Source organism: Corylus avellana, chromosome ca9 (genome assembly GCF_901000735.1).
Source record: "Corylus avellana chromosome ca9, CavTom2PMs-1.0".
Taxonomy (NCBI): Eukaryota; Viridiplantae; Streptophyta; class Magnoliopsida; order Fagales; family Betulaceae; genus Corylus; species Corylus avellana.
Window position 1 is genome coordinate 662851 of NC_081549.1, and position 21809 is coordinate 684659.

The following is a 21809-nucleotide window of genomic DNA, read 5'->3' on the forward strand; positions in this document are numbered from 1 at the left end:
ATCTGAAAACTTCAACTACGTACGTACATACATACAATAATTCTTCAATGTCTCCACTAACTCCCCTTGATTCTAATGGCTTGTGAAAACAAAACCCTTCACTTTGTTTTGCTCCCCCTCTTGGAGCAAAAACAAAACCGCCACCATAATCACCACCCCCCTCAACGCCGCTCTAACAAAACCGATCGTAGATCGGGCCTCGGACGCGGGACTTCATAGCCAACTTCTCCAAGTACAATTTCCATACGCTGATGTTGGATTGCCTCAAGGATGCGAAAGCATTGACGCCCTTCCCTCTAGAGAAATTTGAATTTTGTCAATTGATAGAGCTAGAAGAGCTGGAGAAATGGATTTCAGAAGAAAATTAAGTTTGGGGAAAGGGTGAAAGGGAGAGGCCTTTTGATTAAGGGTTGTGTAACAGTTCTGTTTGTAACAATTCTGTTCTTATAATAGCTGTTAATGAATGCAAATATAGAAAGGAAAGAGAGCAATAATAGAAATAATGAATGAATTGACTATTGAACTAGGTATTTCGAGGAAACATAAATCTCATTGAGTATTCGAGGACTCATCCTCCAAGTTTATAATGAACAATTGTCTACAAAACTACCGATTACATTTTTATTCAGACTATTTATACATCCTCCTCTAACTAACACTTCAACTAACTCTCAACTAACTAAACTGTATTATAATCTTCTCAACTAACTAAAGTATATTATAACAGTACCTATTACAGGTTGGGCTCCACAGGTGTTGATTTTGTCACACCCTTGCAGTTGGAGGGGTTCTTGACTCATTGTGGTTGCCGGCTTGCCAATGATAACGTGGCCACTGTTTGCTGAACAGTTTTATAACGAAAAGTTTGTAGTACAATTGTTGAAGATTGGTGTGAGTTTAGGGGCTCAGTTTGCTGTGCAGTGGGGAGATGAAGAGAAATTTGAGGTTGTGATGAAAAAGGAACAAGTTAAAAGAGGTATAGATCAGTTGATGGATGAAGGAGATGAAGGACCCAAAGAAGCTATATATTACCCCAAAATAATTAATTAATTTAGAGTTTTCTATAATCATTTATTTACTCGATCTAGACATGTGTAATCATTTTTTAAAAAAAAAATTTCTAATATGTACAATTCCCCTTCATAAAAGAATGAAATTTCTATTAAAGTTAATAATTAAGGCCTCCAACCTCATAAAGTTTTCAATGTATATAAATTCTAAAATGTCGACTTGTTTACTTTCTTATTTTCACATATAAGTATATAACTTTCTCTAAGGTGGCAATGTCAATAGGATAATACTAGACATTCAAAATTTATTTTCCTAAATGATCTGGACCATTTAATATATATATATATTCTTAAATGAATGTGAGGTCCAAATCATTTAGAAAAGAAAATTTGAAAAAAAAAGTGTTGAGGTGCCTAACAACCCTCGTGCCAATAAATCAATATCTCCCACAATTTCCAAAAAAAAAAAAAAATTATAAACTTTTAAATATATTTATAAATATGTCCTTTTAGACTTCAAAATATATGGAGCTGGCATAATTGATTGTTTTAGGGCCCAGACTAAATTAAACTCTTTCTGGCATGTGCGGCACCAAAAATGACTCCGAGCTGTCAGATGTCACCTTGCGATCGAGATATGTTGTGAGAGGACAAATAGTGAGGCAAGATATTCCATTCCATTGAAGACAAACCTTGGAATCTTTAGATTTTAAGTTTAACTCTTCTGCCCACTTAATTCTGTGGTGGTTTTTGCAGCTTCAAAAAATTGTGGATTAACAAAGAATTGTGGGACAACACATGAACATGGAATATATATAAATCATAGAGTGATGATAAACATCACGCCGGGCGTGCATGAACAGTCATACACGCCTGAGTGATTTAATATTTTAATTTTTTTTAAAAAAAAAAATTATACGGGCGTGCAAATGCATGGCATCTTTCAAAACAATATTATTCTAAAAAATAATACACTAAAATCATTGCTCTAGTGCTCTTTAATTATCTTGTGCGAAGTCTCAATGAGTAGCTCAATCGGATGAGGAGTGAGGACCATGCTTCATGAAGCGGAGGTCACTAGTTCAAATTCCCCCTTCTTCTCTTGTGTGGACATGTCAAAAAAATATATATATCTTGTGCGAGGGCAGCAAAAAAAAAATCAAAAGAAAATTTATTTTCTTGCGTTGTTAAGTGCTAACATGTTAGGTGGCCTGAAGTGGGAAGAAAGCTGATCTTCTCTCTCTTAAACGCTCTCTTAAAATGAAAACAAACTTGCCCATCCCCCTCATATCTTAGTTAAGGAGTCTCTCCACGGCAAGCCCTCATGTAATCTCCCTAGCTCGTCTTTTGCTTTTTTGTTTTTGTCTTTTAAGTCTTTTGTTTAAGTTATTAGATGTTAGATCTATTAAAAACCTATAACCGCAACCAACAAGCGCCTCCTCCTCAATATCGCCAACTACCATTCAACCATCTGCTGGCCAACTCCCTCGCAGAACCATGCGCTATTGCGCGCTCACTTATGGCTCTCTTTTGTAGAGTCCTTTTGGTCTACCAAAAATTTTAAATTTAAATTTGGACAAAAAAAATATTTGATCTCGGTAATTGTATAAGGCTCTGCCACACTACCTTAGATTGTGTCCTTCGCCCACTGTGTGCTTATTGTTTGTATTTTGTTATTAGAAAAATATTATGAGTCAATATTTTATTCATATTTAACTGATTTCATCTTACAAATCATTTAAAAATTTATTGATCCTCGACATTTTTCATGCCTTTCTCGTTTAAAAACAAAACAAACTTGCCGAGGGACAAGAAGCAGACGTCCAATACAGCTAAAATACAAGTGAAGTAGCGAAAGCAAAAAGTTATTGAGCCCCACGGCCCCCACTCAGTCAAATTAATCACGCTACAAAGTTGATGCACTTGGCATATTTGCAAACTACAAGTAACAAACCCCATCATCAATTAAAAAGTGGCTGATCACTCTCATCTTTACCACAAGAATTTCAGCCATGGCTTCCCAAATTGATCACCAGCTTCACTTTCTTCTTGTTCCGCTAATGTCCCAAAGCCATCTCATTCCCTTCACAGACATGGCCAAACTACTTGCACGCCGTGGCCTAAATGTTACCATTATCCTTACACCTCTTAATGCAGTCCGGTTCAACACAATCCTTGATCAAGCAAAAGCCTCCAACCTCAACATACAATTCATTTCACTACCGTTTCCTTGCCAAGAAGCTGGCTTGCCTCAAGGCTGCGAGAACATGGACACCCTCGCATCTCCCGATTTACTCCCACAATTTTTTGAAGCAAGTAACATGCTGCAAAAACCACTAGAGATGTGGCTAGAAGGGTTGGAATCTTCTTCTAGGCCTAGCTGCATTATTTGTGACATATGTCTTCCTTGGACCTCAGATGTCGCTCTCAGGTTCAAGATTCCAAGGCTTATCTTCCATGGAATATCTTGCTTCACTCTCTTGTGCTCTCACAACATATCTCGCTCCAAGGTGCTCGAGGGAGTCAAATCTGACTCGGAGCCATTTTTGGTCCCAAACATGCCAGATAGAACTGAATTCACTGCGGCCCAGCTGCCTGAAATAGTGAAACAAATTTCTGGTGACTTGAGAGATCTTATTGACCGATTTAATGCTGCTGCAATTTCGGCACAAGGGATGTTGGTGAACACTTTTGAAGAGTTGGAGCCAGGGCACGTCAAAGAATACCAGAAAGTGGTCGAGAAGATTTGGTGCATCGGGCCCCTATCTTTAGCAAACAAGTCCTCCATTGATGAGCCGGAGCCCGAGTGCTTGAGGTGGCTGGATTCGATGAAGCCAAGCTCTGTGATTTACGTTTGTTTTGGGAGTCTCTGCCACTTGTTAGCCTCACAATTAGTGGAGCTTGCTTTGGGATTAGAAGAATCCAACCATCCTTTCATCTGGGTGGTTAGGAAAGGAGATTACTCAACAGAATTAGAAAAATGGTTTGTAGAAGAAAAGTTTGAGAAGAGGATTGAAGGGAGGGGTGTTGTGATTCGAGGATGGGCGCCACAAGTTCTAATCCTTTCACATCCAGCCATTGGAGGGTTCTTAACTCATTGTGGATGGAATTCAACGCTAGAGGGAATAAGTGCCGGCTTGCCGATGATAACTTGGCCGATGTTTGCTGAGCAGTTCTACAATGAGAAGTTGGTTGCACAAGTGTTGAGGATTGGTGTGAGGGTGGGAGTTGAAGCGTGTGTGCAGTGGGGGGATGAAGAGAAGGCTGGGGTGTTGGTGAAGAGGGAGGATGTAAAGAAGGCTATAGAGCAGTTGATGGAAGAAGGTGAAGAGGGAGAAGAAAGAAGAAAGAGAGCTAGAGAGCTTGGAGGGATGGCGAAGAGGGCAGTTGAAGATGGGGGATCCTCTTACTTGAACGTCACATCCTTGATCAAACATATCAGTGAACAGGTATCAGGCAAATAAAAGATGTAACAGAAATGTGTGCCTCTTTTTTGTCGAAAATGGATGTGTTTACTTTTCCTTAATTGCTTGAAAAAAAACACAAATAATAATAATGTCATGTATTCCTGCTGTCATGCATGAAAATAAGTATTTAAGTAAATACACAATAATGAATAATAAGAAATCAAAAAAACAAAAAAGAGAGGAGAAAGTCGAGACACATATTTACTTAGTTTGATAATGTGTCTACGTCCACACAAGAGTACAACTATAGTTTATTATTAATGATTTAGGGTTATAATATAACATACTTATAAGAAAAATCCTAATTGTAGGGATGTATTTTGAAAAGTTTTAAAATACTCCTATTACTCGGCCAACCAGTAGTTTGAGCCTCTCTTTTCGTGCAAACCATAATCTTGACATGGTATCAGAGCAGAGGTCTTAAGTTCGAACCCTAACTCCGTAGTTTATCCCTTATTTCAGTTAAAATATTCCACGTGTTGTCTGATCCCAGACGTGAGGGATAGTGTTAAGATATTAATTAAGTGATTAAATTCACCATTTCCTATTGGCTTAAACTTTTGGGACAAATGGTGATTTAACATGGTATCAGAGCAAAGTCTTAGGGTTTAACGAAATTGTTTCTCAGTTTCCGCACTCCTCTCTCTTTCAGATTTTTTTTTTCTGACCGGTGTTGCAACAACACTAGTAGAGTTGGCTTAGGGTTTACCTAATGCCCATGGGTGGAGGTGGATGGCGCTGTCATCACCGTGGTAGTTGGGATGCCGTCACCGTCGTTGTGAGTATTTCAGTATTACTTTATATGCTCAAAAGAATATGAGCCACTAATTCTAACAAAACTTGTTAAATTTCCTATTTTTTTAAGAAGTCTGTCACATGTGGTTTATAATAACTTAGGTGACAATCTCATGATCAACTACTAAAGCGTAAATTTCGTATATGACAATTTCCTTGACATTTTTCTTATATTTAAAGGAACCAATTAAAATACAAATTGAAGACCATCACCAAAGCCCCATAAATATAAAACTAAAGAAACAAGTAAAAATATAACAACCCGGAAACAGTACTTGCGTTAACACATGACCAAATTACTCAGTTGGTCTTAGTTTAAAGAGGACAAAACAAATTTGTCGCTCACTTCATTAGATTAAAATAAAATAAAATAAAGACAATGTTTTAGAGCATCTAGAGGGCTCTAAAACTTTCATATTGTGTATATTACCTTTTTTTAAAAAAAAAAAAAAAAATTATGAATATATTTTTCAACACAATCCTAAAAATGCTCTAACTAAAATCTTCTGTCCCGGAATCTTTTCTCCAGTCTAGTCGGCAGAAATATCTGGCCAGGCATTCGTCTTCTTCCCATGTTCTTCTTTGAACCTTAACGTTACATACAATATTGACTCATTGAAAACAAAGAAGCAAATACGACTGAATTCAAACACATAAAAAGATAAAGTAAAAAAAAAAAAAAAAAAAATGGAAACGATGGATTGTCCTGGCCTGCACATAAAACAATAATAATAGCTATATATAATTAATAACATCGATGATGATGATAATTATGTTTTTTTTAATAATAAAAACATGTTAATTCACACACAGGCCAACTACGTACCCTTGGAAGTTCGACCTGAAAGTAATTAATCTCAATTCACACACAACTAATCAGGACGTGTCGATTGGGTCGAAAGTACGTGATTGAAATCTAATTAGAATAACCAATTATAGTTGACCAACTTAACAAAATACAACAAATTTGTTTGCCTCCTTGCACACGCAAACTGACTCGATCAGCCCAGCATTACTAAAAACAATTGTATCATTGTCGACTAATTAACGTGGTTTACGTACTCAAACCCACCGAATGAGCTACTTGGAGCCATGAGCCAATAGCAGGCAAGCAAAAGGACCGGAGCTGACGTTACAAAATAATTTAATGTAGTGTTAAAATTGATTCATATACGGTAATTGATGATGTTACTGATCATATTCATGGGGCACGGAAATTAATAGATCCAACCAAGTGCAGGTGGACACGTGGAGGATAAGGTCTTCATTTGTGTGGTTCAAATTTCTGAATTTTTGATCATCCAAGCTGCTCGTTAGTTGAATGGCATGAAACATGCCACGTGTACAAACTTTTAGATTTCAAAACTCGAACTCATTTGCTTTGGAGAAAAAGTTTCGGTTACATCTCTCTTAATTTTCTTGGATCCATTACAGCAAAATCAGTCACATAGACATAGGTAAGCAAGCTTTTCTCTCTCTATTTTTTTTTTTCCCTCTTTGGGTTTTGATTTGATTTTGATTTGTTTTTGGTTTATGGTTTTATTAACATCGTACATGCGTGTACAAGTAGGAGTGTAAACAAGTTCAGCTTGAGTGAGTTTCTCTTGTTCGGGCTTGATTGTTTAAATTTTACTTGAACTCGAGCTCGAGCCGAGCTTAAAGACGAGTCAAAAAATCGAGTTCAAGCTTATAATAAGTTAAGCTGAGCCAAGCCAGTTCACGAGCTGACTCTTATATTTTATTTAATTTATTAATTTATTTTTATTATAAATTTAAACTTCAAGTATTTTCAAACGGCTTAAGAAGTCAGCTTGCATATGAGCATTTGCTTAATTTGGCTAGCGGACTATGGAGCCCGAGTCAATATAGCAAAGCACTAGGTTTCGAAGAGAGAGGATATGCATCCTTTTATAATAAAATGATGCTATTAAAAAAAAAAAAAAATTATCAATTTTTAATATTAATACGAAGAATTATATGAATAACTACCAATTCGAACCTTATATAAGATACTTACGAGCTTAGACGAATTAATTTCGTTTAATATTCGAGTTAAGATTCGCGTTTACGAAACGCTTTATTTAATATTCGAGTCGAGTACAAGCCCAACTTATGCAAATTAAGCCTGAGCTCATTCACGAGCAACTTGCTCTCTCTTAAGAGCCCTACATACAGAGAAAGCATTGCCAGTCACACACGCAAATCAATAGACCATATGCAGTCTGGGTTGAAAGCATGGATGTGACTAATTGGCAATCTACACAGAAAAAAACATTGTCCATCCATGCCACGACTCGCACGTAAATTGACTAGTCTGGGTTGAAACTGGACAGCATTTGATTGGCAATCTACGAAGAAAAAAAGCACCGTACATGCATGTCACTACTCACACGCAAATTGATTGACTAGTTCTTCATGCAGTCCGGGGTTGAAACTTGAAAGCCTGTGATTGGCAATTGCCAATCTACTAAGAAAATAGCGTCGTGCACAGCTCGCATGCATGTGCAGTACTCTAGGTAATTAATTGAAATTAAGCATGTGATTTGTAATCTTCTAAGAAAAAACATCGTGCATGCATGTCGCACGCAAATTGATTGACTAGATCTTTCCGGTTGAGACGATGAACTAAAAGTAATTAATCTTTCTCGAACATTCTTACCAATTACCAGTAAATTGTTGAATCATTCAAAGTCAAGGTAACCTGCCCAACAAATACGCCATGGCATGCATTACAAATAATTTGGTGATCATTCACCAAACTAAAATCCATCTCCACCTGTTCGATTCCTTTGCTTTCAATTAATCATCATCATCACTGATCGATTCTTCTGCAAATTAAGTAATGGCTTCCGCAATTACTCACCAGCCTCACTTTGTTCTTATACCACTCATGGCACAAGGCCACATGATCCCCATGATAGACATGGCCAGGCTCTTTGCAGAGCGTGGCGTTATTGTAAGCTTGGTGACAACCCCATACAATGCCTCAAGATTTCAAAGAGCTATCAACCAAGCAAGAGGGGATGGCCTCCCGTTTCGCCTTGTTCAGCTCGAATTTCCATGCCAAGAAGTTGGACTTCCTGCAGGATACGAGAACCTTGACATCCTCCCCTCAAGAGACCTACTCAGAAAGTTCTACAAAGCTCTTAGCATGCTCCAAAAACCACTCGAAAAACACCTCGAGAAAGAAACCCCCCCTCCAACTTGCATTATATCTGACAAGTGCCTCTCTTGGACATCCATCACAGCTCAAAACTTCAACATCCCACGGCTTGTTTTTCATGGGATGGGCTGCTTCTCACTTTTGAGCTCCCATAACATTAAACTTCACAATGCTCACAATTCTGTCACTTCTGACTCAGAACCCTTTGTGATCCCGGGACTCCCCCATAGAATTGAGATAACAAAAGCTCAGCTGCCGGGAGCTTTTGTTACCCTGCCTGACTTGGATGATTTCCGAAACAAGATGCAAGAGGCTGAATCAACCGCCTATGGGGTTGTGGTGAATAGTTTCCATGAATTAGAGAGTGAGTACATTGCGGAGTACGAGAAGGCTATTAAGAAGAAGGTGTGGTGTGTCGGGCCTGTTTCTTTAAGTAACAAGGAGAACTCAGACAAGTTTGAGAGAGGTAAGTAATTTTAAATCATCATTTATTTTAAAAAGGTTAAATAGATAGAAAAAAAAAATTAATCATCTAATTTATATTCTGACAGGTAATAAAGCCTCGATTGACGAACAACTTTGCATGGGATGGCTTGACTCGAAGAAACCAGGGTCGGTTATTTATGCGTGTCTAGGTAGCCTTTGCCGCCTGGTTCCGGCACAATTAATAGAGCTTGGACTCGGCCTAGAAGCATCAAATCAGCCGTTTATATGGGTGATCAAAACAGGAGATCAAAGATATATGGAGGAGCTGGAGGAGTGGTTGGTGAAGGAAAGATTTGAGGAGAGGATCAAAGGGAGGGGGCTTTTGATCAAAGGATGGGCTCCACAGGTGCTTATTTTGTCTCATCCAGCCGTTGGAGGGTTCATAACACATTGTGGATGGAACTCAACGCTAGAGAGTGTGTGCTCTGGTGTGCCGATGATAACATGGCCTCTCTTTGCCGAGCAGTTCTTCAATGAAAAACTGGTCGTCGAAGTTTTGAGGATTGGGATTAAGGTGGGCGTCGAGATCCCTGTGAGATGGGGGGATGAAGAGAAAGTTGGGGTGTTGGTGAAAAAAGATGGAGTTGAGAAGGCAATAGCCATGCTGATGGATGGGGGAGAAGAAGGCGAAAAGAGAAGAGAGAAAGCAAGAGAGCTTGGGGAGGTGGCAAAGAGGGCACTGGAGAAAGGAGGTTCTTCTCAGTTAAACATGTCATTCTTGATCGAAGATATAACAAAACAATCCACCCATGACAAGGCGTAAGTATATATATAAAAATAATAATTAACTATGTTATTATATTGATCAATTATTCATGAGTGGAGATCAGATTCAATGGGATTATTACTTTCATGATTTTCTCCATTAATTAAAATAAATTTCCTGTATTGTGTTATTTATTTTGTATTTATTGTTAGCAGCTTACACATAGGGTGCTCTCATATAGAAAAAAAATAAATAAAGAGAGATACTATCAATAAATAAAATGTGCTGTTTCAGCATTTGTATTTTTTTTTTTTTTTTTTTGACCAATTCAGTAGTTGTAATTAGTAAAGTGTGCTTGTGTATTCTGTATTTCTTTTCGTTCTCTCATTAATTTATTTAATTTGTTCATCTACCATCTTTTTGTTCCTTATTATCACTATCATTAATTATTAAAAAATTATTAAAAAAAAAAAAAAAGAAGAAGAAGGTGTAAATTTACTTGCTCTAGAGTCTAGAGCCCAATCCTGTTTTGGTCTATTAATAGAAAATTAAATACCCTTTTGCTATTGCATCCGCAGAGGTTGACTTTGAAGAGTTCAAGCCTAGCACTAGCTCCTCTATATATATATATATATATGATTACTTTTCTTTCACAACTTCCTTTCGTGGAAAACCTAAATTTCTATAATTAATTAATCAGTGTTGAAAATCTCGTGCTAATAAAAGAAATGATATCCCAAATGGCAGTGGGAATTGAAGGTGACAAATTCAAATCATCAGTTTTGACTTCAAACCGATCAATTAGTGATGACATGGATCACAAGCAGTCCTAAGAAAATATTGGGACTCTTTGTCGGTAGATGGTAGATCTTGTCGATTCTGTAGATATTGTCTCTACAATAAAGGCAATAATCAGTTGGACAATTTATCAAAGTTTTTATGCTCCGATTTAAGTGAGAGTATATAAGAGAATAATTTAGATAAAAATAAAATAAAAATAAAAATCTTTGTTATTAACTTTTCAAATATTGAGGTGGAGAAAAATTATGTGATTAAATGATGTGTTGACTAAATGAAAATAAAAAATGGAATTGATTTCACCGTCAAGTAAAATGCTTATCTTCTATAATGTTGTCTTGTTCCCTTTTATTATTATTATTATTATTATTATTATTTATTCAAATAAAGGAAAGGGAAAAAAATGACTATAAAGGAGAATTCATGCCACTCCTAATACAAATAGAAGAAAGAAAAAGAGAAATAGTGGGAATATATGCACCCAAACACAAGGTTTGAGCCGGCCCATCTAGCAAAGGAAAAGGATTCTCTCCATTTTAAAATTTCTCAATTTTTTTCATCTAGTGCATTTTAAAGGGTAGCGTTGTTTAAATGTGGCGCACCTTGAAATCTTCAAAACTTTCCATGAAGGGATATATGGAAAGCAGCTGATCCTTAATATCAGCTAGTACTGGATCAGTGCTCCAGCCAGAGAACAATGATGGGTTATTAATGGCTAGGATAGTAACCAAACAATCACCTTCAATGACGAGAGAGTGGCAACCATAAGAGAGTGCTAACCTCACAGCTAGAGCATTCCCAGCAGACTCCTTATAAGGGAGTCTGTTCCCTAAATTTAGGGAATATGTCTAAAAAATCGCAAAAAACGTCCCACAGCAGATTTCCTATATGGTTCCCTAAACCATCAGCTGCTACAGTTGAACCCAATGTTTTAGGTTCAACTATAGCGATCCAAAGGCTTATTAAATTGAAAAAAAACTCTTTCTCTCTCCTGTCAGCCCAACTCTCAACGCATCCTCTTTCTCTTTCCTGTCAACACGTCATCCCTCTTTGAACACAACCTCTTGCTGCAAAAACTCCATCTTCTTCAACCTCTCAACTTTCATCCATGTTCGACACAAGGTACAGAGGAGACCAAAAAGAGAGAACGTTCAAGATTGAGAGAGAATGGTGAGCGTTCTGTTCAAGCCGAGAGAGAGAGAGAGAGAGAGAGAGACTGAAGAACGGTGGTTGAGCCACCGTCGTCGTGCAGTGGGCAGCTCCTGGACAAAGCTGAACCAGCCCCCTTCCGGCGAGATGAAAAATCAGGAAAAAAAAAAAAAAAGAACAGGAAAAATATTCGCATCTTCGTTTTCCTCCGTTTCTTGGGACCCAAACAGAGAACTCGGAGAAGATGAGACGATGCAACAAAAACCCAGACCGATCAAGACCCAACAGAAACCGATCAAAACCCAACAGAAACCCAGACCGATCAAACCAAACTTCAAGGTTCTCATATATGCTGGCAGAGAGGGAAATAGGTGCTGCAGCTGGAAGGGAAAGAAAGGAAAGAAGAAGACGGAGATGAGATGAGATGAGATGAGATGAGAGAGAGAAATCATATATGCTCACCAGACTTCACCATTCAAGGAGATCAAGAGAGTGAGATGGAGATGAGTGAGGCAGAGAGGGAAATAGGTGCTGCGGCTGGAAGGGAAAGAAAGGAAAGAAGAAGACGGAGATGAGATGAGAGAGAGAAAGAAAGGTTAAATTAAAGGAATAAAATATAAAAAAGGTAAAATAAAAATAATAATATTTTAATGGTATAAGGAAGCATTAAGGAAAGCTATTGGGGTGCAAATTGATATAGGGAAGCAAAAAGTAGTTTGAATTCTTAAACTTAGGAAAGATGACCGGGTAGCTGCTGGGAATGTTCTAACAAGGCTGCATGGGCCTCGCCCAAATTGGCTTCCATAGAAGGAAGCTTGAGGGGGTTCACAACAAGGAAATCCCCTTGGTGATTTTTGAGAGTAGCTATTGCCACAGCAAAAGAAGGCCCAATAGCCACATCAAAATTCACTTTATAAGAACCCATAGGAGGAGGGGCCCATAACATGGACTCAAGAGACATCACTCCAAGCTGAAAGGTGATGCCTAATGGTGGACTTGGCTACCTTGAGGATTACTTGAGGATTCGGTTGAGTCCCTACATGAATCAGTTTATTCCTAGCCATCCAAATGTGATCTAGCAACACCAAGGCTGAAATCTGAAAATTATGAACTTCATCCACATGAATGCCCAAAGAGGACTGAGGCCGAAGCAAGGCCTTAGTCCATACCTCAATTGGCTAGGAGGAGAATGACGTAGTGTTTAGGGGCCAATTGGAGCTAAACCACCAGAGTCTTGCAAAAAGGCCGCTCAGAAAGATATGCTGCATAGTCTCCGGGAGACCAAGACAAAAGGGCAGGTTGTCTTGTTCCCTTGTACATATGCATATAACTTTATAAATAATTTACTATTTTTTATCGGCTTAAACTTTTAAGAGAAGTGTTAAATTAACATAATATAGGTCATGATGAATTCAAACATTGTTTCTGTTATTTACTTTGCATTTTAATTAATTAAATATTTCGAAGAAGAAATTTAACCCCACGCGTGAGGAAGCGCATTAGAATATTAATTAGATTTCTTACCTCATTAAACTTCTAGAATAAATAATAATTTAAAGAGAGTTTTGGCTGAATTTTGCATTGAGGTTTTCCAAATTATTATGGCTTTAATTTACATGACAATTTAAAGTTGGTACATATAACCATGTACATGATATCACGTTATTTAATTTTTTTAAAAAAGAAAGTGTTAACTTGTCTGATACACCAACTTTAAATCTTGACTATAAAATAAATACTCTTAATTTTATTTGAAATTGATATGATCATATTGAGGTATTACATTGATATATGGTTAATATATATTAATAACGAATGGCTGAGTAATGAAAGATCAAGATTTACTCAAATACTTTATATTTAATTTGTACTCAAATTTTCATTATCCAACCATTATATATGCTTAAGTTACAAGATTTCTCTCTCGTATATATATATATATATATATATATATATAAATTCTTACATATAATAGTATCAATATATATGAATATCTTCTTTATCCCTCTCAAGATCAGGAACAGATAAAATATATTGATGATAGAGAAGCCATTCATCTCCATTAATGTAAGCAATATCCATGTAGGGAGCTGCTTCAGATTGCCCCAGTTGCTTTGCATACGAGGCCCTATATGTGTAATTTGCTCCTGCTCCCACACATTGATACTCTCCGAAGAACACCGTTCTGTATTCACAATCATATTCAACAACAGTAAACAACTTTGATACAGGAAACAAAACAAACAAGCAAAAAACAAATAATGAAGGTGATGAGTTGGTCGTGAGAGCTAAGAAAAGAAAAGCTTATTTGTGTAAAGGAAGTAAATAGGAGATTAATTAGCCACAATTACTGATCTCTTGAGGGGTCTCTCCAATCATTCCAACCATCCGGAGCTACGACATCTGACATGTATGTTGTAGAAAACACGACAGTGGCATAAACTCCCCAAGCTCGCCCAAGCCACACTCTCCCACTTCCACTGATGCTACAATTCACAAAGGAAAAACCAGTTTGCTCATTCATCGCCTGCCTCCCATGAGCTGTGATGGCGCCGCTAATCCCGCCGGCCACTTCCTTTGCTATTGAATTAATGGTGCACCCCTGCCATGTACAAATCTTATTGCTTGGCTTAACAAGAGGGAAACTAGCAAATTAAAGCATGTTCAATTGATGGAAGGTTGTGGTACCTCATAGAGGGATCTAGCACTTCCAAAAATGAAATCAATGGATCCTTGTATGAAACATTCTACGAAATAATGCCTCCCATGGTCATCATTTAGTGTGTCTTGGGCTCCATAAAATCCACATCCATAAAATGCAGCCCTGTCGCCTGCAATTCGAAGTGCCACTGCCTGCCCTCCAACTATTCCCTGGGATGGCGCAGGAGCTGTGTTCTTTTCAAACAAACACAAACAAAATTCTCATAAATGGTCCGTGATTAAATTTACCTCTTTCCTATAAGTTTAAACTTGTAGAATAATTGGTGATTTAACATGTCATGCATGATCGCTTACCTTAAAGGTAATGTTGTAAGCAGTAAAGTTGGAAGCATAAACGGCTACCGAAGAGCTGTAGGCAGTCCCTCCGGTGGAATTTGCGGTGTCGTTCCATGCTATAGCTGTATTAAGATATCCCTGACCTTGAAATATCAGATTTGTTTTGTTGGCCTCCACCACCACTTTTTCCCTGCCAACATTTGGTAAATATTCTACCTAATTATTGCTTGCAAATGTGTCTAACACGTCATTTCTCAATGCATGATGAACTCTTTGTTTTTTGACCTAATGATTAAAAAGAGAAAAGGGTTGAAAACTTTGTATGAGATAATGACCTGTATGTACCAGAATCAATGATGATGAGGGTCCTAGAGGGGCTATTCTCAGGAACAGCATCTACTGCCTTCTGCACGCTGCTAAAATTTGCACAACCCTTCAAGTCGACTGTCAAAATGAGTGCCACTTTGTAGATGGACACGAGCCTAGACTTCCATTTTCTTGTGTCACATCTTCTCTTAGGCTTCCTCCGATGATGATGGTGGCCTCTAGACACAAAATGAGACAAAAGATCCTCCACCCCACTTTGCTTGACAACCTTATTGAAGACAGTAAGGAAGAAACTGTGTTGAGAACTAATGGTATTACTTGTAATGGAAGGAGGTGGGATAGTATAGAGCGTGATGACGATCGAAAGGAGTGCAATGGCAAAGGCAGAGAGCCAAAACAAGGTTGTTGTTTTGATTCTCATGGTTAATGCTCTGGTATTGAGTTAAATGTACTGTGTTATTGAGTTTTTAAAAAAGTGGGGTTAGGATTTCATCATGTGCCAACATGGTGAGTGCTTCATGATTGACGTGTGAGGTACGAAATGTCGACACACAGGGAAAAAGTGGAGAGATGGTAATTAGAAAGTTTGATCCAAAAGGTGATTTCGTATGGAAAGAGGGAGAAGGTAAGATGGGCAGCAATGAAGAGAGGAAAGTAGGAAGAAAAATGGGCAGCAATAAAGAAAGGAAAACTCACACGCTAAGCCAGAGAAAATAGAGCAATGATGGAAGCCACCGAAAGTGTAAGAGGGTGTGCTTGCGTTTGTTCAGGTGGTGGCTCCTTTGACTACTCCGAAACAATTCCTAACTAAGTAGTGAGATTGGGAGACTCTGACTGATTATGAAAACGACTGCTGGGAAAATTAAGTTGGGCTCTTCCTTCTTAGCGACAATACACGATTCAAGCAAGCATAAGGCATCAATGGCACCGCCCTTGTTGACGGGTGGAGTGCTAGCTTTTGGTAGCAAGAAATCTTGGCCACATGGGTTTGTCCCTCGAAGTTACTTATTATTGAAAGATTTTGAGCTGGTTAAAGCAAACATGCAATCCGTGAAGCATCTTCATATATGATAATAGATCACGATCACCCCCAAATTGGTTGGTTGGAAGGGGTCAAAGAGAGTGGTTCATCAACTCCCAATAGCCACCTTTGTGGTGACCTAGGGCAAGCCAACATTCCCTCTCTTGTCTAGCTCTTGTGCCCTAAACCATTCATTTTAAATGAACGGCTCAATTTAAAACTATTGCATCCCGTGCAATTGGTAATTTGTGCCATGGTCAAGGTTGACGCAATTATGTTTGTCAAACAGAACAAAAAGACAGTTCTTATTCAACTCTTACCACTCTGTACTTTGCTTCGATCAAAACTTCCATGGAAAGTCTTAACAGTAAAACTCTCCCGATTTTCATTTGACTGGTTACAAGCTGGAGTACTTGTGCTATGCTATATTGGTTGTGCCTTATATTTCTGGTGTTAATACTTGTCACGTTTAGGCCTTCAACAATGTTGAACATTTCTTGTCCTTACTTCCTGTTGGGCCTAATAACCCAATACCTAGTCCATTGGCCAATCTGCCCAAGTACAGCTCTCAGCCTGAAGGATACCACACAGAATAATCTCCAATGAGGATGTGCCACATGGGCAGTGGATACAGCAAACCTGCTATAAAAAGCAGCAAACATCTCCTTCTGGACGTTCATCTTTGGCTTTCCCAAGATTATTCTCCAAAGTAATACTAACTTAATCATCAGAGCAGCATGCGATCAACTGTTCTAGCACTTTATTTTTATTCTATTTTTTGGTTTCTTTTTTAATGGCACAAACTCTGGTTCCGCCAGGTTTTATACTCCAGTTAAAATTGGTTATCCAAAACCAAACGAGGGAAAAAAGATGAGTTCTTAAAGCAACTTAAACAGAAGAGATTTACAAAAACCAACCCAAGCGGGGAGGGAAAAGAAAAGACTTTGCATCTCTGCTTTTATAATCAAGTGTTGATGACTCGACATTGGCGAACCATTTTCTGAAGCATGGATGTCCCTTTGAAGGTCACCATCTGACAGCAGCTTCTTCGGTATTTGCTAAGCTGCATCATGGTACACAGAATTGTGATGCAAGTAAAGTTCGAATGCAAGCCGAAATAGAAAGCAAATGCAGATGCATATTAGAATACCTGGTCAGGTTTCATTCTCTCAAAACCAAATTTATGATCCGTCCATATGGATTCTGCTTCCACAGCAGCCGGGAGGACAATGCTCTTCACATTCAAGAAAGCCAGCAGCTTCTCAATGCAGGAAAACAAGATTTGGAAATAGCCCTGCAAGGCAGAGTGAGTTCCGTGACATAAAAAAAACCAAACTTGCAGAGATATTGCAGTAGGTAAGAAATAAGAAAACTACCAGAGAAACACTGATTGTCAAAGAGCATATTCACAGTCCCAAACAGAGTTCAACACATGCCAAAACTAATCATCATGAACATAGGAATAGGTAGACTCCAAAGGCATCTTTTTTATTTTTTATTTTTTTTATAATCACTTTCCTCCCACTGATTCTTTTATCACCACTGGTTTTCCAACTGAATTTCAAGAAAGATACTTCCATCATTTGTCCGAAACCAATAAACTATTCTAGCACCACTGATTAATTAAAATGCTAACCACAAGCATCGAGTGGTAGCATTTCAATTAAAATGCAAAACCACAAGCATCAAGTGGTAGCGAACATGTTAATCTGCCACAAGAAAAGGTGATCAAATATAATGCAGATCCTGTGAGAGCAAGCAGTACTTTAGGCAGTGCCAAAACAAGCGCTTTAATTTATAGCCAGTATTTTGCCACCAATCTTTCAACTATAGAATTAAATTGGAACCATTTATCAAAATCTGGAACTTTGTGGATTGCTACTCTCTAAGGCAATAATCAATTCACTTCAATTAATTGTTAGATGTATTCAATGCCACTTTTATCATGTGCTCAACTAATTAATTACTTCAGATCCAACAATTGAGGACAATATCAACTACTGCTGGGACTAATAGCAATATGGAAAAATAATATATCAAAACCTTCAAGAAAAGAAGTATCAACACACAGCCTGGGGTGACCTTACATATATGGAAGATAGCAACAGCTAGCCTCTGAAAGATAGAACCTAGTTTCAGGAGAAGCAATTAATTTTACCACTAAGAAGCCTCCATCTAACATCAATATCATTAATGGACACTAAACCTCTCTCCTCTTGCTTAATTACCCTTTATAACATCCAAAAGAGAGTCTGGGAGCTTTTCAGGTCCTCTTACAAGCAACTTCTGCAAAGTAGAATTTATCCTGGTACACTAAACCTCTCTCACACTGGCATGACAGTAAAGCCAAAAGAGTAGAGAAAATGTAATTAGTTATTTCGTCATTAGCAACAATAGATTCATAAATGACATTACATGCTCACATCAATTGAGAGCTCCAATCTGACAAAAGATGACATGAAACAAAGGAGATTACCTGATCACAAAGTAAAATTAAGAACCGGACCAGTTCAAAAAGCTTGTGCAATGATACCCAATGTTCACATGGCATGCATTTTCCCATGTGAACATTGTGAAAGGAGAAAGCCTTGCATAAGATTGACGTGGTGCTTTGCTTGGTGTTGCTTAATTGAGTAAGGAAACGTGTTGGGCACCTTACGACATGGAGTTTGGACAAATGTTTTCCAATGTTGTTTAAGATCTGATTTTTCAGCAAAAGAAGGAAAGAATGTAAAACAAATTACTCCAAACAAATCGTAAAGCATGCCAATTGTGTTGCGTACACAATTTCCACCTTCACACTCTTACTCAGCATGCCAATTTTATAAATATGAGTGCTAGCTCCCTCCCTCCCTCCCGATTATTCTTGAGAAAAGAGCAAAACAGAACAATGGTGTCTGTGACGTCTCTAAGCTTTTCCTTGTTTCCAGTACTATTTTTCCTTGTGCTCTCAGCTTCTTCCTCCTCCGCAGATTCATCTTTTTTAATTCTTCAAGGAAAATTCATCCAATGCCTCTCTCTTCATTCAAATATTTCCATACCAATAGCCACCGCTTTTATCACCCCAAACAATTCTTCCTTTGCAAGTGTCCTTGAATCCACTGCACAAAACCTCAGGTACTTGCTCCCTTCGGTGCCAAAGCCCAACTTCATCTTCTTGCCGGTGCATGAATCCCACGTCCAAGCTGCGGTGATCTGTTCCAAGGAGCTCCAAATACATCTCAGAGTCCGCAGCGGAGGCCACGACTACGAGGCCCTCTCTTATGTCTCCCTAATCGAGACGCCTTTCTTCATTCTTGACCTGTCAAAGCTCAGATCCATAAATGTCGATATAAAAGATAATAGCGCATGGATTCAGGCCGGTGCCACTATCGGCGAAGTTTACTATAGAATTGCTGAGAAAAGCAACACCCGCGGCTTCCCGGCCGGCCTTTGCACAAGCTTAGGCGTGGGCGGGCACATTACCGGAGGTGCATACGGTTCCATGATGAGAAAATACGGCCTTGGTGCTGACAATGTCTTAGATGCTCGGATTGTTGATGCTAATGGCAGAATTCTTGACCGGAAAGCCATGGGGGAAGATCTTTTTTGGGCTATTAGAGGTGGGGGAGGAGCAAATTTTGGAATCATTCTTTGGTGGAAGATAAATCTGGTTCCTGTTCCCCCAACCGTCACAGTTTTCACTGTTACTAAAACCTTAGAACAAGGCGCAACAAAGATCCTCCACAAATGGGAACAAGTTGCCAGTGATCTTGATGAGAATCTGTTCATCAGAGTCATCATTCAATTGGCCAGTGCTGGTGGGAAAGGTGGAAGAACAGTGACAACTTCTTACAATGCTCTGTTTCTTGGTGGTGCTGATGCTCTGCTCCAAGTTATGAAAAAAAGCTTCCCGGAGATGGGCTTGACACGAAAAGATTGTACAGAAATGAGCTGGATTAAATCCGTGCTCTATATTGCTGGGTTCCCAAGTGGAACACCCCCAGAAGTTCTGCTACAAGGGAAGTCCACATTCAAGAACCATTTCAAAGCAAAATCAGATTTTGTGAAAGAAGCCATACCAGAGACTGCGCTTGAGGAGCTCTGGAAAAGGTTACTGCTAGAAAATAGCCCTTTGCTGATATGGACTCCATATGGGGGAATGATGAGCAAGATTTCAGAGTCGGCAATTCCTTTTCCTCACAGAAACGGAACCTTGTTCAAAATCCAGTACCTTTCCTTGTGGCAGGATCCTAAGGAGAAGGCAATGCCGCATATGGAGTGGATTCGGAGGCTTTACAATTACATGGCTCCTTATGTTTCCACGCTTCCAAGGCGTGCATATGTGAATTACAAGGATCTCGATTTGGGGGTGAACCTGGACAAGGAGGGCAGCTTCACAGAGGCAACTGCTTGGGGGAGCAAGTACTTCAAGGACAACTTCAACAGATTGGTAAGAGTGAAGACCAAAGCTGATCCAGATAACTTCTTCAGGCATGAACAGAGCATCCCACCTCTTCCACACGTACTGTGAAAAGGCTACATCTTCATATTAATAAAATTGAAGAATAACCATACATAACTGGGTGGCGGGTGGTGCCAGACCATCTTTATTGTGCTTTAAATGGAAGTTAAGAGTCGCAATGCTGAAAAGAAAATTACAAAATTAGTCTTTATTTGTAATTAGAAGAGCATATTATGGTTAATATATTATATGGGTATTTTGGTCTTTGTATTCAATGTTAAACATGGTATCAAAGCCATAACTATTGATAGCATCGCATTACTCTCTACCTTTCTTTATTATTATTATTATTTCTCTATACTTTTCCCCTCGGTGTATTTGTCTACTAATTGTGGAATTTTGATAAGTGAGCTTCATGCCCACGAATCATGATTGAGGGTAGATGGTGGTCGGCGTGTTATGTGGTGGTTGCTGACATATACGGTTGTCGGCGTGTTATAGTGATCATCGGAGAATCTGGTTTGCTTCGGCAACAATTGAGTTGATGTTGAATAGCTACCTTGTGGTCATTGATTGGGTCTATGGTCCTTGCTGTTGGTGTTGCCGGTGTGGTCTGTCGGACACTGGCGTGTTTTCGGTGAGGTATTGGGGACGATGGTCTTAGTTTGGTTACTGGTGGTTTTTTTTTTTTTTTAATCGTGATCAGGATATCCTATTCTAGAGTGGGTATAGCTTCAACCCAGTTCTCTCTTGATCCGGTTTAGTCTATTTCTATTCGGCTCTACTTAGTTTTTAGCCGGTTCAGTTTCTTTCGGTCCGATTCTACTTAGTTATTGATCGGTTCAATCCGGTTCACCCAGCTGCGGAGTCGGTTCAACTTCATTCTTATTAAATGTCTTTTGGGAGGGATATTATCACGGGCATGCCCTACCAAAGGTTACACTTTTTCCTAATTTTTGCTTTCTTTCTAATTACCAAAGGTTACACTTATTGTTGTGGTCTAGTAGATTAAGGTACTGCAGTAGATTCTTCTGTATAGTGTTTCTCTTAGTTTTTTACAATTTTTGTTCTCTTTAATTAGTATGATGTTTGAATTTTTATTTATATAATACGAAAAATTAAAACTTTTGATAATTTTGTAAGAATTCTCAATGAATATGACCCTTTCTACTATTTTGGAGATTCTAGAACTTTATATCTACTGTTATTATTTTATTAGTCCAACCACTCCAAGAAAAAAAAAAAAAAATCTAACCCTCCCTCTTCTTAAAGACCCACTAAAATCAAATACTGAACAACCACCTTAATTAAAAGGATCGGAGTTCAATTTTTTGAATTGAAATATTATTGTCATTATACCTTTGAAGTTATTAATAAATAAAATAAAATAAAATAAAATAAAATATGTAAAATAACAATTTGAAAATAAAATAAAATAAAAATTAA

At 38.3% G+C, this 21809-nt stretch overlaps 5 protein-coding genes across 5 annotated transcripts; 3 read left to right on the top strand and 2 right to left on the bottom strand.

The window, feature by feature from the left end:
• Nucleotides 1–2774: 2774 nt before the first annotated feature.
• Nucleotides 2775–4566, top strand: LOC132192187 (UDP-glycosyltransferase 73C3-like). Its single transcript, XM_059607447.1, has one exon. The coding sequence runs from the start codon at nt 3023–3025 to the stop codon at nt 4472–4474; it is 1452 nt and encodes a 483-aa protein (XP_059463430.1). The 5' UTR covers nt 2775–3022; the 3' UTR covers nt 4475–4566.
• A 3548-nt stretch (nt 4567–8114) lies between these two features.
• LOC132162123 (UDP-glycosyltransferase 73D1-like) lies at nt 8115–9826 on the top strand. The gene is made up of 2 exons (XM_059572378.1): nt 8115–8901; nt 8987–9826. The coding sequence occupies exons 1-2, from the start codon at nt 8115–8117 to the stop codon at nt 9682–9684; spliced, it is 1485 nt and encodes a 494-aa protein (XP_059428361.1). The 3' UTR covers nt 9685–9826.
• Nucleotides 9827–13540: 3714 nt separating this feature from the next.
• On the bottom strand, nt 13541–15319 carry LOC132162005 (probable pectinesterase 15). Its single transcript, XM_059572248.1, has 5 exons — nt 14907–15319; nt 14590–14761; nt 14263–14469; nt 13926–14176; nt 13541–13759 (listed from the first exon to the last, which is right to left on the bottom strand). The coding sequence occupies exons 1-5, from the start codon at nt 15317–15319 to the stop codon at nt 13552–13554; spliced, it is 1251 nt and encodes a 416-aa protein (XP_059428231.1). The 3' UTR covers nt 13541–13551.
• Nucleotides 15320–16748: 1429 nt separating this feature from the next.
• Nucleotides 16749–18727, bottom strand: LOC132162134 (uncharacterized). Its single transcript, XM_059572393.1, has 3 exons — nt 18396–18727; nt 17070–17213; nt 16749–16982 (listed from the first exon to the last, which is right to left on the bottom strand). The coding sequence occupies exons 1-3, from the start codon at nt 18480–18482 to the stop codon at nt 16884–16886; spliced, it is 330 nt and encodes a 109-aa protein (XP_059428376.1). The 5' UTR covers nt 18483–18727; the 3' UTR covers nt 16749–16883.
• Nucleotides 18728–18755: 28 nt separating this feature from the next.
• Nucleotides 18756–20629, top strand: LOC132162133 (berberine bridge enzyme-like 15). Its single transcript, XM_059572391.1, has one exon. It carries the CDS (start codon nt 18810–18812, stop codon nt 20430–20432), a length of 1623 nt encoding a protein of 540 aa, XP_059428374.1. The 5' UTR covers nt 18756–18809; the 3' UTR covers nt 20433–20629.
• Nucleotides 20630–21809: the final 1180 nt, after the last annotated feature.

What these genes read in the sequence shown, in the direction of transcription:
- LOC132192187 (XM_059607447.1), top strand. Translation starts at nt 3,023, where the DNA reads ATGGCTTCCCAAATTGATCACCAGCTTCACTTTCTTCTTGTTCCGCTA.
- LOC132162123 (XM_059572378.1), top strand. Translation starts at nt 8,115, where the DNA reads ATGGCTTCCGCAATTACTCACCAGCCTCACTTTGTTCTTATACCACTC. An exon ending in CTCAGACAAGTTTGAGAGAG is followed by an intron (nt 8,902 to 8,986) that starts GTAAGTAATTTT and finishes ATATTCTGACAG; the next exon opens with GTAATAAAGCCTCGATTGAC.
- LOC132162005 (XM_059572248.1), bottom strand. Translation starts at nt 15,319, where the DNA reads ATGAGAATCAAAACAACAACCTTGTTTTGGCTCTCTGCCTTTGCCATT. An exon ending in ATTGATTCTGGTACATACAG is followed by an intron (nt 14,762 to 14,906) that starts GTCATTATCTCA and finishes AAATGTTGGCAG; the next exon opens with GGAAAAAGTGGTGGTGGAGG. An exon ending in AGAGACCCCTCAAGAGATCA is followed by an intron (nt 13,760 to 13,925) that starts GTAATTGTGGCT and finishes TTGTGAATACAG; the next exon opens with AACGGTGTTCTTCGGAGAGT.
- LOC132162134 (XM_059572393.1), bottom strand. Translation starts at nt 18,482, where the DNA reads ATGGGAAAATGCATGCCATGTGAACATTGGGTATCATTGCACAAGCTT. An exon ending in TAATTTTACTTTGTGATCAG is followed by an intron (nt 17,214 to 18,395) that starts GTAATCTCCTTT and finishes TCTGCCTTGCAG; the next exon opens with GGCTATTTCCAAATCTTGTT. An exon ending in AGAGAATGAAACCTGACCAG is followed by an intron (nt 16,983 to 17,069) that starts GTATTCTAATAT and finishes ACCATGATGCAG; the next exon opens with CTTAGCAAATACCGAAGAAG.
- LOC132162133 (XM_059572391.1), top strand. Translation starts at nt 18,810, where the DNA reads ATGGTGTCTGTGACGTCTCTAAGCTTTTCCTTGTTTCCAGTACTATTT.